Source organism: Callithrix jacchus, chromosome 15 (genome assembly GCF_049354715.1).
Source record: "Callithrix jacchus isolate 240 chromosome 15, calJac240_pri, whole genome shotgun sequence".
NCBI lineage: Eukaryota > Metazoa > Chordata > Mammalia > Primates > Cebidae > Callithrix > Callithrix jacchus.
The window spans coordinates 80,287,578-80,304,804 of record NC_133516.1 but is presented as its reverse complement, the minus strand read 5'-3'; the positions used below and the strand labels follow the sequence as shown (position 1 = coordinate 80,304,804).

Below are 17,227 nucleotides of genomic sequence, written 5' to 3'. Positions count from 1 at the left end.
TGTGATTCTTAATCTTACAGATACATCCCTTCAGGAATCTAATGAATAACAAAGCCCCTTCTCAGAAACACACACATATACAATTAATTTCATATATACTGTCGAGGAAGTAACAGACCAACCCCACATGAAAAACCCTGTTCTAGAGCCCTGCTTTGGAAAGTACTGAAGGAAGATTTTTCTACAGGGTGAGGTTACTATATCAGAAACTGAGGAGAGGCTTCCTTGACCTCCTAACAGTAATGCCTTAAAAAGCAAACCTGTCAGCCAGGTGCAGTGGCTCATGCCTGTAATCCCAGCACTCTGAGAGGCTGAGATGGGAGGACTGCTTGGGTCCAGGAGTTCAAGATCAGCCTGGCCAATGTTTGGTGAGACTCTGTCTCTACAAAAAAGTTTTTTAAAAAATTGGCTGGGCATAGGGGCATGCACCTGTGGTCCCAGCTACTCAGGAGGCTAAGGAGTGAAGATCACGTGAGCTTTGGAGGTCAAGACTGCAGTGAGCTTTGTTTGTACCACTGCACTCCAGCCTGGGTGACAGAGAAAGGCTCAAAAAACAAAACAAAACGAACAGCAAAATTGTCAATGTAAAAACAGACAGCACTGAGAGTTGAGATTATCTTCCCATTGACGTTCAGCTACTGACGGGTTGTCTGAAGTCACTGAGGGCCCAGGAATCTGTGCTGAGTTTTGCTAGAAATAGCAGCCTGTTTGGCTGCTATATCAGTAAAACCAAAAAGGGTGATCAGTGGGGTGATCTGTCTTGAAGTCTACTCACACATACTTCTAAGAGCTGGAAAAATCTTTAAAAATCATCTACTCTCAGAAAGTTCTATTCTACACCATCCCTGAAAAGAGCAACAAGGAGCTGGTTGACCACTTACTACAAAATCAGTATCTACGTCCTGGTAGCTTACAGAGGAGGGTCCTAGATCTGCTTTCTATAATTAAAGAGAATGAGTTTATTTTCTGCCAGAAATTGCTATTTTTAAGTTATCAGAAAAAACTGTCCAGCTTCTCCTTTTATTTTTTCAACCTAGACACAGCAGCATTAACTTTTCCTTCCAATTGCTCTTCTCTCAATTTCCTTTACTTTGTCAACAGCCCTAAAGCCTGGTTCCCAAACTGAACCCCAGACAGTCTACACAGAACCGGTATCCATGGAATGGTAACATTCCATCACCTGGACATCATACCATTAACGCACTGTCAGGCAGCATTTTTATTTTTAAGCAACTAAATTATACCAAGGCTAATATTGGGCCTCCCTGTCTCTTACTTGCAGACTGTTGCTTAGCATATCTCTTCAGCCTTGACGTATAGTCAAGGACTAGCCTAATATTTCCTAATTTTCCTTGTGATTTACTCTTTGGCTTATTGATTGTTTAGAAGTGTAATGTTTCATTTTAAATATTTGGGGATTTTTCAGTTATCTTTCTGTCATTCATTTTTAATTTAATTCCGTTGTGGTAAGAGAACATACTTTGTATGATTTAAGTCCTTTTTAATTGTTGAAACTTGTTTTATGACCCAGAATATAATCAATCTTGATAAATGTTCCATGTGCACTTAGAAATAATGTGTTTTCTGTTGTTGGCTGGGGTGTTTTATAAATGTCAATTAAATCAAGTTGATTGTTCAAGTCTCCTGTATCCTTACTGATTTTCTGTATTATTTGTTTTACCCATTATAGAGACACAGGTATTGAAACCCCCCTACTATAATTGTGTATTTGTCTTTTTATCACTCTAGGTTGGTCAGTTTTGTTCATGTATTTTGAAACTGTTACTGGGTTCATACACATTTGGGATTATTATGTCTGCTCGGTGAACTGATCTTTTATTGTGATGAAATGACCCTCTCTACCCAGGGTTTCCTTGTTCTGATGTCAACTTTGTCTGTCTCTTCCTTTGATGAGTGTTAGCATGAAAAAGAAGTACTTACTATATGATTCCATTTCTATGAAATTCTAGAACTGCCAAACTAACCTGCAGTCAAACAGGAAGTAGATCAGTGGTGTCTGAGAATGAGGGTGTAGGGAGAGACAGGTTATGAAGGGACACGGGGAAACATTTGGAAACGATCAAAATGTTTGTCACCTTGAATGTGGTGATGGTTTCTTGGGTGTATGTATATGTAAAAATTAATCAAATTGTTCACCTTAAATATATGCTTTTTCTGTTCATTACACAGTTATATCCCAATAAAGCTGTGTTAAAAAAAATACAATCCTACTAGTACACTTTGGTCCCACTGTCTCAACACTAGCAGCTTTGTTCACCATTGCATTGGTACCATCAGTGCAAATGTCAACACTGTGAAATAAGCAAATATCACCTTAGCAGTATTATGAAAATAATTTTGATCCCAAAGATCCTCTGAAAGGGTGTCAGGGACCCCAAGGGTCTATGGGCCACTCTGGTTTACAACTTCACAACTGTAATTACTCTATTTTTTTCTGTTCTGTCTCCTCCTCTAAGTAATTCTAAAATAGTTTCTTATGAAAATACATTTAAAGTCATACTCCAGATTAAAATTATAATACTTTAATCATGTTCACAAACATTTTATAACTTAAAATTATATAAGAATACCATTTAAGACCCTCCCAAGTATGGCTGATGCTATCTGTCTGCTCTGTGCAAGCCCCTGTCCAGTCTCCCCACTGACCTATGTTCTCTCTTACCTTCTGGCCTCTGCTCATGCCCTTTCCAATTTCTGTCTGTTAAAGTTCTGTGTTTAAGGGCCTGGCTCAGGTTCAGCCTTGGCTATGAATCCTTCTCAACTACTTGTATCATATCCATCTGTCCCCTGCCTTCCTTCCTATATGTTTTATTTGGATTGCTATTTAAATGGTAAGTGACACAGAACGTCTGTGTCTTGTTCCTTTAACAATATTGTAAGCTCTCTGGGCTATGTTTTATAACTTTTTATTCCTGCAAACTGCTAACATAGTGCTGAATACATAATAGGTATTTCAATGATTACATAAGTGTGTTTTTTCCTACTCTTACCATTTCTTCTTTTGATATTTCTCTGGTCTTTAGGACCCCTCAGAGAATGTTTAGACTTAAACGCCTGCTTCATCTTTGTCAAATTTTCTGTGGCTTCTAGTTAGTCAGTGTAGCTTTTGTCAGTCTTGGTAAGAAATTCTTAATCTCTCTGGCCCTCTGCTATTTTTATAAGTTTGACTTTCAGCCTCTACTTGAAGTTTCCTCCTATTAACTCTTTTCTTCCACAAATTAGATTCCCTCATTGATAAATATACTGATATGACTGGAAAATATCCTGTAGCCTCAAGATGGCCTAAAAGTATGGTTTTGACACTTAAATGACTTTTGTGTATAGAAAATAAAATTAAACATTATTTTTTAGTTATCATCATATCCTTGACTAATCCAAGTAAAGCATCTGCTATGAACATTTTGTTCTCTACTTTCCAAGAAAGGGAGCGAATTTGTGACAATACTACACAAAATTTCTTTCTCTCAGACTGATTAGGTAAGAATGACAGGTTTTACCTTTTGCAATTATCAATAAGTATCATCATAATTGAAGTTATCAACATGTAACAAAAGGGATTTTGCCTCAAGAATGCTAGCTACTCAGGTAGATTCCATTTGATATTATGATTTGAATTGGCTACTGAAAGTCAGGAGCCTTGTTAAGTCACCAGGACACAGAATCCCAAGATACAGTAGATGGAAGATAAGTTGTAACATGTCTTCGACTTTAAAACATAGCTATGAGAGCATGTTGAAATTAAGGCAGGTGATTTGGTAATGAATAATGGGGTCTGAAGGCCAGGAATGCTCTCTGATGAGACAAGTTGGAATGTAAGAATTAAGGTGTTTATCCAGCCTATTGATGGGTAGAGAGTTAATTACCTCTTTTCTGTTTATGTACCTAAGGTAATTTTTCTTTCTTTTTTTTTTTTTTTTTTTTGAGACGGAGTTTCGCTTTTGTTACCCAGGCTGGAGTGCAATGGCACGATCTCGGCTCACCACAACCTCCGCCTCCTGGGTTCAGTCAATTCTCCTGTCTCAGCCTCCTGAGTAGCTGGGATTACAGGCATGCGCCACCATGCCTAGCTAATTTTTTGTATTTTTAGTAGAGACGGGGTTTCACCATGTTGACCAGGATGGTCTCGATCTCTTGACCTCGTGATCCACCTGCCTTGGCCTCCCAAAGACCTAAGGTAATTTTTCTAAGGAAAAAGAGACTCAGACAATTGCTAATGTATAATGTCCATTTAAGGGGCTGTTTGAAATTTGAATTTAAGTATTTATCCTTCATAATTTTTGTATAGTAATTATAGTTAATTATATTATTTTTAAAGTTGCATTTTTGGCCGGGCACGGTGGCTCATGCCTGTAATCCTAGCACTTTAGGAGGCCAAGGCAGGCAGATACTGGAGTTCAGGAGTTCAAGACCAGTCTGGCCAACATGGTGAAACCCCACCTCTACTAAAAATCCAAAATTTAGCCGGGTGTGGTGGTGCATGCCTATAATCCCAGCTACTCAGGAAGCTGAGGCAGGAGAATTGCTTGAACCCAGGAAATGGAGGTTGTAGTAAGCCAACATCATGTGACAGCACTCCAGCCTAGGTGACGGAGTCAGACTCTGTCTCAAGATAAAAAAAAGAAATATATGATCCAGAGCTTACTAATACTTTAAAGGTTTTTCTGATAAGAACAGTGATATTAACAAATGTGACTTTTTGAATAATGAAATGTATCACCCCACCTCTACTAAAAATCCAAAATTTAGCCGGGTGTGGTGGTGCATGCCTATAATCCCAGCTACTCAGGAAGCTGAGGCAGGAGAATTGCTTGAACCCAGGAAATGGAGGTTATAGTAAGCCAACATCATGTGACAGCACTCCAGCCTAGGTGACGGAGTCAGACTCTGTCTCAAGATAAAAAAAAGAAATATATGATCCAGAGCTTACTAATACTTTAAAGGTTTTTCTGATAAGAACAGTGATATTAACAAATGTGACTTTTTGAATAATGAAATGTATCAAGTATACTCAAAATGTGTCTACATTTGGAAGATCTACATAATTCAGTAAACCAATATTTTCCAAATGATCCATGAATAACATTACATAAGATCCATTCTGTGCAAGACAGACCAATGGATTTATAATAAGAGTACAGAGGTCATTCACTACAGGTTCAGATTTTATATTGCAACTAATGAACCTTTAAGAAACTACCCCTTATCAAGTTTGGTATGGTATAAAAAAATCCACAATTATCTGAAAAGGCTGTTATTGATAAACACTCTTCCCCTTTTCAGTTTCATATGTGTGAGAGGCAAAGTTTTCTTCATATACTTCAAACAAACCAACAAATTGCAACAGCTTGAATGGAGAAGCAGAGAATCCAGCTGTCTTCTTACAGCCAGACATCAAGAAGACATACCCTAATGTACAACAATCCATCCCTCTGATGACATTAAAAAATTGTGAATAAGTTATTTTCTTAAAAATATTATATATGTTAACATACAGTAGGTCGTGTCATTTTAAATTAATAAAAATTTTTACAATGTACATATTTCAATGTTTACCTACCCACCATTTTATGACAGATATAAGAAAGCTTGAAACAGCAAGTAATAAGACTTGGTGACTGAATGAATTAAACCGATATAGGTACCTGTGATGTAAGAAGACTTGGTGCCCGGAAAATTTTGAGACAAAAGATGACATAATCTTTTTTTTTTTTTTTTGAGACGAAGTTTCACTGTTGTTACCCAGACTGGAGTGCAATGGCATGATCTCGGCTCACTGCAACCTCCGCCTCCTGGATTCAGGCAATTCTCCTGCCTCAGCCTCCCAAGTAGCTGGGACTACAGGCATGCACCACCATGCCCAGCTAATTTTTGTATTTTTAGTAGAGACAGGGTTTCACCTTGTTGACCAGGATGGTCTCGATCTCTTGACCTCGTGATCCACCCACCTCGGCCTCCCAAAGTGCTGGGATTACAGGCGTGAGCCACTGCGCCCGGCCAAGGTGACATAATCTTAATGGACTTGGTTATTCATAGCAGAATTAACTGCCATGATGTAAGCTGACAGAAAATGCATTCAACCAAAAAATCAGATTTTATAAGGGCTCAGTTAGAATTCCAACACATTGGCAAACACTACCTTTCATATCCGCACTTAATGGACAGGTCACACACCTGCATAGTGCTGCCTTGCCTGGGATGGGACAGAACTACTGAAGGGGTCAGAGCAGAGACTCATCCAAGGCAGAGTGAGCTTAGACACAGAACAGAGAGTACCAATAGGGCTGAATGTATGCAGACCCTCTGTAGGCACAGCAGCAATTGAGGCTCTGGAAGTAGTTAAAGCTCTGAAGGCAGACTATTTGGGTTACCCCTTCCAAGTTGTACAATCTTAGAAAAGGTTTACTTAACCTCTTTGGGTCTCATTTTTCTTAAAATGGGAATAATTATTAAATCACAGAGTTACTTTGAGGTTATAAAAGTAAAGCATTAGAAAAGATCCCCCCAAAAAGTAAGTACTTGATCAATGTTACTACTAAGCAATATTTTACCTGAAATCTGGAGTAAAGTACTAGTCTAATTTACAGAGTGGCAGGAGGTGGGTATGAGAAATAGAACAAAAACACTTTTAAAGTTAATTAGGAAGTCTGTAAGTTCCATAATTAAAGAACCATAAAGTGATCACAATTAAGGTTGTAAGAAAAACATCTACCTTAAAATTATCATTTAAAAACTGAGTAAATAGTAGATTTGGTATTGACTTTGGATTCAGAGGCATTTACTGAACGTTTTAAAAATCTATGCATTTCTTTCATGCTTATGAGAATGAAAATACATTCTCAACTAACAACTATGAGAGGTTGGGCTTGTTGGCTCATGCCTATAATCTCAGCACTTTGGGAGGCCGAGGCAGGTGGATCACTTGAGGTTGGGCATTCGAGACCAGATTGGCCAACATGGTGAAACTCTGTTTCTACAAAAAAAAAATACAAAAATGAACTGGACATAGAGGCAGGTGGGGTCAGGGGGTGGGTGGTGGCTGTGGCAGGAGAATTGCTTAAACCTTGGAGGCAGAGGTTGCAGTGATTCAAAATAGCACCACTGCATTCCAGCCTGGGTGACAGTGAGACTCCATCTCAAAACAACAACAACAAACGACTATGGGGCAAGGTAACACATTTTTCTTTTTTTATAAAAAAGCAAAATTAAGCCAGGAGCAGTGGCACGTTCCTATACTTCCAGCAACTCGGGAGGCTAAGATGAGAGGATCTATTATAATAACTATGTTAACATCTGCATTTATATCTAGGCTCAACATGAAAAAGAAAAATATACACTGAATGGAAAATTACTAAGGAGCCAAAGAACTATTAGCCTATGTGAAAGGAAAGTCCGGAGAGTGGATGGTGGCAGAGAAGAGAAGGGGTGAAATACTTCTCTCCACAAAGGAGGGGCAGGAAGAAAGACTCGGGAGCCTTGGCCTGAGTTGGGGCAAGGCCGAATCCTCCAAACAGCTTACTGGATGGCTCCCATTCCTGCCCCACACCTAAGACACACAAGGAAACAAGAGCGGAGAGTTTACAAAATTATCTCACAAAATAAACTGCCAGTTTAAGGTAGAAAACACTTAAAAGAAAAGAGGATATAGTAGTCTGGAAACTCTGTTGTCAGTTATGTCAACATACAGCAAAGAACTTCCATAATCTTACTTCTGCAAGTCACTCCCACACTTCTACAGGGCTGTACCACCAACTACTGGGAGCCATGTGTTCTCTGGGTCAGGCTACAAACTGCCAGAGAAAACAGTTGTCCTAAACCTCCAGAGCAGATAGAAGTTGCAGCAGCAGACTCGTCATGCACAGCCCAAGGAATGCTTCTTCATAGAATCAGCTTTATGCTTTCAGCTGCCTCACTGAGGTGGGACAAGAACTTATATGGCGGTCAGGAGGCAATGAAGTTTTATACACAATCTATGTTTCTAATATACTCCAAACTGACTCAAGCACTGTTTAAAAGCAAAGGAGGGTGTGTAGGAAGTTTGGGAGTAGGAAAACAAGGAAGCCTGCTCATCTGTGTGAGCCAAATGGTACACTTCTCTTGAGCAAATCTTTTGGTTTGAGTGGGTAAAATACTCAAGACTCATGGTGACTACTTATGAGAGAAAAAGGCAGAGAAAGGCGCCAGGGAGATTCTGATTTGTGATCTTTTCTCAAATACAAATTCCTATCAAGATTTTAAAAAAGGTATTGACTTACCTGGAAAATATCTGTCTTATCTTCAAATAGACTGAGAAAATATTTATAGTCAGCATAAGCCCAGAACTTGGAATGATCATAATCTCTAAATGGTCCAGAAATACTAGACTGGTCACAGTTCCAGGTCAGAAACTCTTCAAGTGTAGCTTCTACGTAACTACATGTAGTTTCAAATTGAGGAACTGCAATGTAAGAGAATGCAACTTTAAATGTATAATGAATACATTTCCTAATTATTATTTTTTTTAAATAAAAATAATTTCAACCAAAAAGTTAACTTTTAAGACTAATTAAGGCTGCCGCAGTGGCTCACACCAGTAATCCCAGCACTTTGCAAGGCTGAGGTGGGAGGACTGCTTGAGCCCCAAGAGTTTGAGATCAGCCTGAACAACACGGTGAAACTTTGTCTGTACAAAAAATACAAAAAAATTAGCTGGGTGTGGTAGCATATGCCTGTAGTTTCAGCTACTCGGGAGGCTGAGGCAGGAGGATCACTTGAGCCCTGGAGGTTGAAGCTGTGGTGAGTAGAGATTGTGCCACCACACTTCAGCCTGGGTAACACAGTGAGATCCTGTCTCAAAACAAACAAACAAACAAAATCCAAAAACCAAACAAAAAATGATCAACATCATCAAAAATGTACCATAACAGCACAGAAGTACATAAAGTTTAATTCTGACAAAGTGCTTGTGGCAAGAAAAGCTGCATGACTGTGGGAAATGGGAGTCATTTCTAAATGATTTAAGTAACTCCACCATAAGCCTAAACATATTATAATGTCTTAGGAGTTTTCACTTCCTAGAATTCAATCCAACTGAATACTAAAGCCATTAAATGAGCTACTTGCCCCCTGGGGTGGACTGAACAGGACTTTGCTGTTGAGGCCATTTATCTTACGCAAGCCTGATTTGCAGCCCTAGAACCTGGCCTCATTAGAAGGCTTCAATTTCTGTTATAGTAAGCTCTGTACTTAAAAAATGTAAATCTAAAAATATAAAAATACATATTAGAACTGTTACTGTCAGGAGAAAATTACCATGAATGGAATGAATGGAAATGACGCTCTTTTCATTTCCATAATGATCAAAACAGAATTTTCTCACTCTTTCCTCGTAGTAGCGTCCTTAAAGGTACTGTTCTGATTTTGTTATAATGCAATTTCCTTCTGGGTAGTATAGTTGTTTTTCTTAGTTTCCCTTATGCAATAGAATTATTCCTTTCTAATTTTACCATGACTATTTTTTCATTTCATGTTGAAGTAGTTTAGGTAACTATCACTTTCATCCTACTTACTGGAAAGTGTTAGGTAAGAAGCTCAACCCAGGTCGGGATTTGGCAGCAGTGAACAAACTGAGCTTGCTTTTAATTATTATAAAATGGGTCTAAAATAGTTTTTATACGACAGGATAACAACTATTTTTCCATTTCGTTAAACCTTCATCATTTTACAAATAAGAAATAATGCACGGTGCCTGAGCTCTAGACATGTCTTTTGATCACGCTATCCGCTCTACTTTCAGATGTTCAGGGTTATTTCTACAACTGCTTGCCAAATTTACTGCCAACTGAGATACAAAACTACCACTGAGCACGTATCTTGGCAAACAAATCTGATCCAAAATGCTATGTGATGTTCTCTATCTGCTTCCTAAAATAAACTAAGGAACACACGATATTAAAAAATGCCAATTATTAACACTTCTATTTCAAGTATTCTAGATAAACTCCAACCAAGACCTAAAATGGAAATAAGAAATATACTCAACAGAGAGGAAACAAAGTTATCCTTACTTTTAAAATCATATGCCTATCTAACTAAAAAACCACAAAAACAACAAAGAACTACCTAGGCTAATAAGTGGGTATACACAATAAAAACACACAGAAACATAGGGCTTTCATTTATGATCAATCACAACCAGTTAGAAAACTGTAATAGGCAAAAATATTTCCTTCATAACAGCTATACCAAATTTACAATATTTTAAGGAATCTACAGACCTATATGAAAACTCTGTCGCCCAGGCTGGAGGGCAGTAGTGTGCTCAGAGCCTTGAACTGCTGGGCTTAAGCAATCCTCTTGCCTCAGCTTCCTGAGTAGCTAAGACTACATGTGTGCACCATCACACCTGACTAATTTTAAGATTTTTTTTTTGTAGAGACAGGGTCTTGCTATGTTGCCCAGGCTATTCTGGAACTCCCAGCCTCAAGTGATCCTTCTGTCTAGGCCTCCTATAGTGCTGAGATTATGGTGTGAGTCACAGTGCCATGTCGCCATCTTCATAATATATAAAGAATTCAAAAACTTTTTTAAACCCTAAAATCCTAATAAGGAAATAGTCAAAGAACAATTATCAGGAAAAAATACGAATTACTAATAAATGGGAACATATATTCAACATCACCAGCAATCAAATAAATGTAGTGTTTTTTGTTTTGTTGTGTTTTTTTGAGACAGAGTCTCATTCTGTGGCCCAGGCTGGAGTGCAGTGACACGATCTTGGCTCACTGCAACCTCCACCTCCTGGGTTCAAGTGATTCTCATGACTCCCAAGTAGCTGGGATTACAGGTATGCACCACCATGCCCAGTGAATTTTTTGTATTTTTAGTAGAGATGGAGTTTCACCATGTGCCCAGGCTGGTCTCGAACTCCTAAGTTCAGGTAATCCTCCCGCTTTGGCCTCCCAAAGTGCTAGGATTACAGGGATGGGCCACTGAGCCCAGCCAAATAAATGATAATTAAAATAATGAGATAATATTTTTCACATAACAGGGCCTTGCTCTGTCTCCCAGGCTTGATGCAGGATGATCATGGCTCACTGCAGCCTCAACCTCCCAGGCTCAGGTGATCCTCCCATCTCAACCTCCCAGGTAGTTGGGACAAGAGGTGCACACCTCCATGCCCAGGTAATTTGTTTGTACTTTTTGTAGAGACACGGTTTTGCTATGTTGCCCAGGCTCATCTTGAACTCCCGGGCTCAAGCAATTCTCCTGCCCCAGCCTCCCAAAGTGCTGAGATTACAGGCAAGAGCCACCACACTCGGCTTGAAAGATTTTTTAAGATAAATTCTAGTTTTGTCCAAGGAATAGCAAAACAGAAACCCTTACATGTTCTGAAAAGAATATAAATGGAAATCACCTTCCTGCAAAGCCCTTAGCCATATGTTTCAAAGCCTTTTCATTCTTTCACTTCACAAATATCTGAATGTCCATTAAGTGCTCAGCCCATGATGAGATATGGCCCTTGCCCTCAAAGAAGTTATCTTCTTGAGTAGAAGAGACTTTAAACAGGTAATAACACAAGCATGTGATTACAACTGTGCTAAGCGTTACTAAGAAATACAAAGTGTTCTGAGGTAATTGAAGGGTCACACCTGACATGGGGTATGGAGAAGGATAGATCTGGTCAGGAAAAATGACATTTAAGCTAAGATCTGACAGAAGGAGATGAATTAATTAGATAAAACTGGGGGAAAGGGAAGTGAGAAAAGAGAGGCTAGACACAGGGAACAACATACACATGCAAAGGCCCTGAAGTAGGAAGAAACAAAGTCCTGGAAATGCAGAAAGTGAAAAATGCTTGTCTGGCCTGAGCTCAGAGAGAGAAATGATGCTGGGCCTTCCCCACCACAACAGACATTATAGTTTTCAGTCTAAGGGTAATGGGAAGCCATTTAAGGGTTTTAAGCAGATAAATAAGATTAGATTTGTTTTTCTAAAAGGTGTCTCTGGCTTCACTATGAGAAGTGGTGTGGGAAGGGAGGGCAAGGGGTGCAGAGACTAGGATGAGGCCAAGCAACTATGGAGATGAGAGCGATCAGGGTAATGCCCACTAGAGGATGGCTGTGGAGACAGACAGAAGCAGGCACATGCTAGATATTTAGGATGTACGTCACTGAGTCATAAGACACCACTTAAGACAGTCAATCAAAATGACTCAGAGGTTCTACTGTAAGGAGTTTCACAGGTACTGCTGCTACTGATGGTAATGCCCATATCCTTTGACCCAGTAACTCTCCTTCTATGACTCAATTCTAAAAAAGTAATCAGAAACTCTGACAAAATTTGTTTGCAAAGATGTTCACTACTGTCTTTTTAAAATTTTAAACTCATAAGCAACCTAAATTATCAAAATTTTAAAATAAATTATGATACTAGTGACAATGATATATTAGGTGGCCATTGAAAAGTCACACAATCTCAAGAGAAGCTGCTCAGAGTAAGTTAAAAGGACGAAAAAGCAAGCTGTGAAAATTAATATAACTTTATTTTTAAAATAAGAAGGCCTACATGGCCATACCTCAAAATATAACTAGTGATTATCTTTGGGTAGTGGGACATTTGCAAGTCATATACTTAATAAATGTAGTATCTAGCATATATAAAGACTCTTACAGCTCAATAATAAAAAGACAAAAACAATTAGAAAGCAAAGGATCCCAATAGGCATTTTTCCAAAGAAGATACACAAATAGCCAATACGCACAAAAAAAGATGCTCGACATTATTAGTCATTAGGAAAACACAAATCAAAACTATAATAATACTTCCCATACACTAGAATAGGTATAATTTTTTAAGTGGAATGTTGTCAAGGATGTGGAACAAACTGGAACTCTCATACATTAAAGGTGAGAATATAAAATGGTGCAGTTGCTTTGGAAAACAGTTTCTCAAAATATTAAACACAGAATTACTGTATGAGCCAGCAATTCTACTCCAAGAGAAATGAAAATATACGTCCACACAAAAAACTGTATATGAATGCTCATAGTAGCATTATTTGTAATAGCCAAAAAATGGAGCAACTCAAATGTCCATCAACTGATGAAAAGATAAATAAAATGTAAATATTCATACAACAGAATATTATTTGGCAATAAAAAGAAGTATTGATACATATTACAACATGGATGAACCTTGAAAACACACTAAATGAAAGAAGCCAGGCACAAAGGGGCCAATACAGAATGATTCCACCCATATGATATATCCTAAATAGTCAAATTCCATAAACAGAGAAAGTAAATCAGTGATTGCCAAGGCCTGGGGTAAGGCAGAATGGAAAATGATGGCTTATGGGGTACTGGGCTTCTTTATAGGGTAATAATATTCTAGAATTAGATAGTGGTGATGGTTATACAATATTGTGAATATACTAACAACCAATGAATTTTAATTGGCTAAAATGCTAAATTTTATGTTATATGGATTTTATTTAATAAAAAAGAACATTATCTTTACTAAAAGCTCAGAGTCATTTCTCATAACCTGAGAGTTATTTTCCTTTTTTGTGTGCTGAAGTATTAACTTAAAAATGTCAAATTACTGTGTCTCATCTATAAGATAGGATAATAGCATCACTGTCCTAAGGTTTCAGGAAGATTAAGAAAGCTAATACTGTATGTGTAAAGTATTCACAACGGTGCCTGAAACAAGAGCTTTAAATAAATGTTAGCTATTAGTAGTATTGTATTCGGAGTCTAATGAGAATGTGAAAAAATTACTATTTCTATTTTTCTCCAAATTAGTGTCTAACAAACACTTAAATGAGAGGCAGATTTCTTTGACTAAAGTTAAAAAGGAAAAGGCACAATTCTATTTTTACATTATTGCTGCTGGTCTAAGATTGAATTTTAAACAGTTTGGTCTCTGATTATAATGAGATGACAAAGAGTTCCAAGTATATTCAACATGCTACACCTGTCACAGGAGTACAAAGGGGTTCCAGACACCAGAAATTAAATAATTCTGTGACCTATACTACAAGGTCAAAATGAGAGAAGGCAGCTTGGAGCTGCAGGAAGGGAAGCTGGGGACTTTTCTAGTTTTCCAATAGCTATTAACAAGCCACTTTACCTCAATGCTTAAAAAACTGAAATTCTAGACTACTAAACAACCATATTGAAATAAAAGTTAAGCACAAGAAAATGATTATAGACTCTCTTAGATTAGAAACAGTAGTTTTAGAGTTAGTGACAAATTAAGTGAATTTTAGAGTTACTGTTAATTGCTTTACCTGACAATAGGGCAAACAAATCAAAATATTATATCTTCAGAAAAGAAGAGGCAAAAATCTATTTGCTTAAGAGAATAAAAGAGCAAGCTTTACATGTGTTTCATGTTTGTGCAATGCAAAACCGGTCAGACCATCAACAAGGTAGAGGGATAATATTACAACCAAGTAATTATACAACTATAAATAGTGCCTGAAGCCACAAATAAAAGGACACATTCTGTATGAGTAAAAAGTGGATGGGACTTTTAGATTAGTATTGGTCTAATAGGAACATAAATAAGAGCACAGTAACACATTTATTAAGTGTCTAACATTTAGTGAACCACAATAATGTCTAGCAATGTACATATGAGATACATGAAAAAACACATTTTGTATAGGGTTATAAACTATAGACTGTTTTGTCTTAAAACCATACAAAATGACAAACAATTAAGCCAAATTGTTCACTTAAGCCAAACTGTTTTTCCAAACCTCCCAATAAAATTTTCCTATCTATACAGTGAATGGTCAAAAAAAGGATTAGAAAGGATTCTCTAGAAATAAGGAGGCTGCTGCTGAGAATGTAGGGAAGCTCCCAAAGAGACCTTATGATGGTTATTACCTCTAGTCCTACCTGTGCTGGTGCTTTTCATCCCCATTCTGAATCGTATCTGTTTGCCATGAAGGACCTCTGAAAGGTATTCAGCATTCCAGTGTCGTGCTGGCCAATCAAACACCATGTTACAGAAGATGGCAGGTTGTTGTAAAGACATGATAATTTCTTTTGCTTTCTCTGGTGTAAAAGGTTTGGCATGCTCACCTAAAAAGAGATATGACAGCACTATATTTAAACCTATGGATGGAAATATTCCCCATTCTTGGTTACGCTGTAGTGCAAAAGAATTCCTGGCTCTCTGCTGCACAGCTGACTTGTGCCATTCTGCTGTCGCTGTATGGAGTTAAGGAACATGACAAAAAAAAAAAAAAAAGAAAGAAAGAGAAATGAATAAAGCAACAGATAGAAAACTATAAAGTTGTTTCATACAATAGGAAGAAAAAATAGTTAATACTGTTTTTATCGTGGCAAATAGTTCTCTGCAATTACAATGATGTAAACGTCATTTACCGCTGTTTATATACACATGGCCTCAAATGACCTAATTCTTTTTTCTTTCTTTTTTTTAGATCCAGGAGTACATGTGCAGGTTTGTTCCATGGGTATATTGTGTGATGCCAAGGATTGGGTTTCTACTGAACCTATCACCCCAAGAGTGAGCACAGTACCCAAAAGGTAGTTTTTCAATCTTTGCTCCTCTCCCTCACTCCCCTCTTTTGGAGTTCCCAGTGTTTATTGTTCCCATCTTTACATCTGTATGTATTTGATATTTAGCTCCTACTTGTAAGTTAGAACATGTGGCATTTGGTTTTCTGTTTCTATATTAATTAACTTAGGATAATGGCTTTCATCTGCATCCATGTTGCTGCAAGGAAAATAATTTCATTCTTTTTTATGGCTTCATAGTATTTCATGGCATATATATACACCATATTTTCTTTATCCAATTAACCATTAGTGGGCACCTAGGCGGATTTCACTTCTTTGCTCTTGAGAATAATGCTGTGATAAACACAGGAGTGCAGGTGAAAAGACCTAATTCTTAAAATGATTTTTCTCATACTGCATTTTAAGTATTTAAATGTTGGTAAATATTTACAATATTCAATGTCAAAAAATAAAACTTTAGCATTAAAAAGCCTTTCCAACTACATATTTAAATTTTAAAAGATGCGATTTTTTTGGAAAATGCTATTTCCTGAGTAGAGGATTATATAAGAAATGCTGATGGGAACTACTCTAGAACAACTAGAGCTGCTGGAGTCAGCAACAATTCTACTTGTTATATCATAGGTTAATGCCAGAAAGACCACTGAGTCAATATAGCAGCCAACCTGAGAGGGGAGAGATTATTTTTATTGCAATTTTAAAAGGATAAAAGATGTACTTAGATGGTAATCAATACTAATCCTTGGTCTCAACTGCATCTACAAACAGTACAGAAGATCTGTACAAACCAACACTGTAACTTGCTATTCAAATAAATTCACAGAGTAATAAAATATTAATCTTGGATAGGATAGTAAAGATGAGTATTTTTTGAATAAAAGAACAAACAAGTTTCTCTTTTAAAGACATCTTAAGATGACAAGCTTTTTGGAAGGCTTATAAAATGCTTTATACTCTCTGACCCTCAAAACATATACTTATGATTCTCAAGAACAATCAGCTAACCCTCTATTTTAGTTACTTAATCTATAATTACACTTAATTCAAAAAATTAAGAAAAATTCATAATCCAAATTCCTCTCTCACTCAACCTGCTTCTCTATGATAAAAGAAAGAGGGATAGGGAAGGATTCATCAAAGAACCTGAGTAATTTGTGTTTGTCTAAATGTAAGGCTTGTTTTTAAAGAAACTGAAAACTTAAATCAGTTTAGCCTCCTTTCTCAGACAAGGACAAAAACTTGGAATCCCTTCTTAAGCCCTCAGTGAAAGTCAGCAGGCTTTAAGCCCTTGGCAGCTGACATTTGAGAACAATCTCTTACCTTCTCTACACAGTCATCATCCTAAATGAGGAGGTCAGTGTGGATGCTTAGAGGGGAAGGGCAGAAGAGTCAGGGAATGTATGGAGTGAGGAAGAGAAGGCACCCTTGGCCTCACTGAAAAGCAGCCCCTGGTTTATCTTTAGGTGACCTTAACGTGGTAAAGAGCCTTGTAAAGGATAACATTATGTGACCAAGAATACAATTTTCTGTTTTTCTCTGAAATAGCTGCTTTTTGTTGTGTTTTTCACTTTGGACATGTACAATAACTTTACATTCAAGGTCTTCATTCCATACCGGCCTAGAAATCTAAGTACAAGGTTACATATATTGCAGTGCGCCAAATCTTT

General features: G+C 37.5%; 2 protein-coding genes and 1 non-coding gene across 16 annotated transcripts in view; 2 read left to right on the top strand and 1 right to left on the bottom strand.

Annotated features, from left to right (window-relative positions):
* HSPBAP1 (HSPB1 associated protein 1) overlaps nt 1-17,227 on the bottom strand; it is a 58,813-nt gene that overhangs the window by 24,232 nt on the left and 17,354 nt on the right. For 6 of the 10 annotated variants that reach the window (XM_078351988.1, XM_078351983.1, XM_078351985.1 and 3 more), the window contains 2 exons: nt 14,898-15,095; nt 8,274-8,455 (listed from right to left, as the gene is read on the bottom strand). In XM_078351988.1, coding sequence (XP_078208114.1) covers nt 8,274-8,455; nt 14,898-15,048 — 333 coding nt within the window. In that variant the 5' untranslated portion in view covers nt 15,049-15,095. The remainder of the gene's footprint in view (nt 1-8,273; nt 8,456-14,897; nt 15,096-17,227) is intronic. The other 4 variants (XM_054246042.2, XM_078351986.1, XM_078351990.1 and 1 more) reach the window with 1 other exon arrangement.
* Nucleotides 1-17,227, top strand: part of PARP14 (poly(ADP-ribose) polymerase family member 14) — a 121,916-nt gene that overhangs the window by 90,416 nt on the left and 14,273 nt on the right. For 2 of the 5 annotated variants that reach the window (XM_078351978.1, XM_035274030.3), the window contains exon 17: nt 15,461-17,104. In XM_078351978.1, coding sequence (XP_078208104.1) covers nt 15,461-15,570 — 110 coding nt within the window. In that variant the 3' untranslated portion in view covers nt 15,571-17,104. Of the gene's footprint in view, nt 1-5,301; nt 5,559-15,460; nt 17,105-17,227 lie in introns of those variants that run through there. The other 3 variants (XM_078351979.1, XM_035274032.3, XM_078351977.1) reach the window with 2 other exon arrangements.
* Nucleotides 15,113-15,247, top strand: LOC118148184 (small nucleolar RNA SNORA46). The gene has a single exon (XR_004734960.1). It is a non-coding gene; the product is annotated as a small nucleolar RNA SNORA46 (small nucleolar RNA).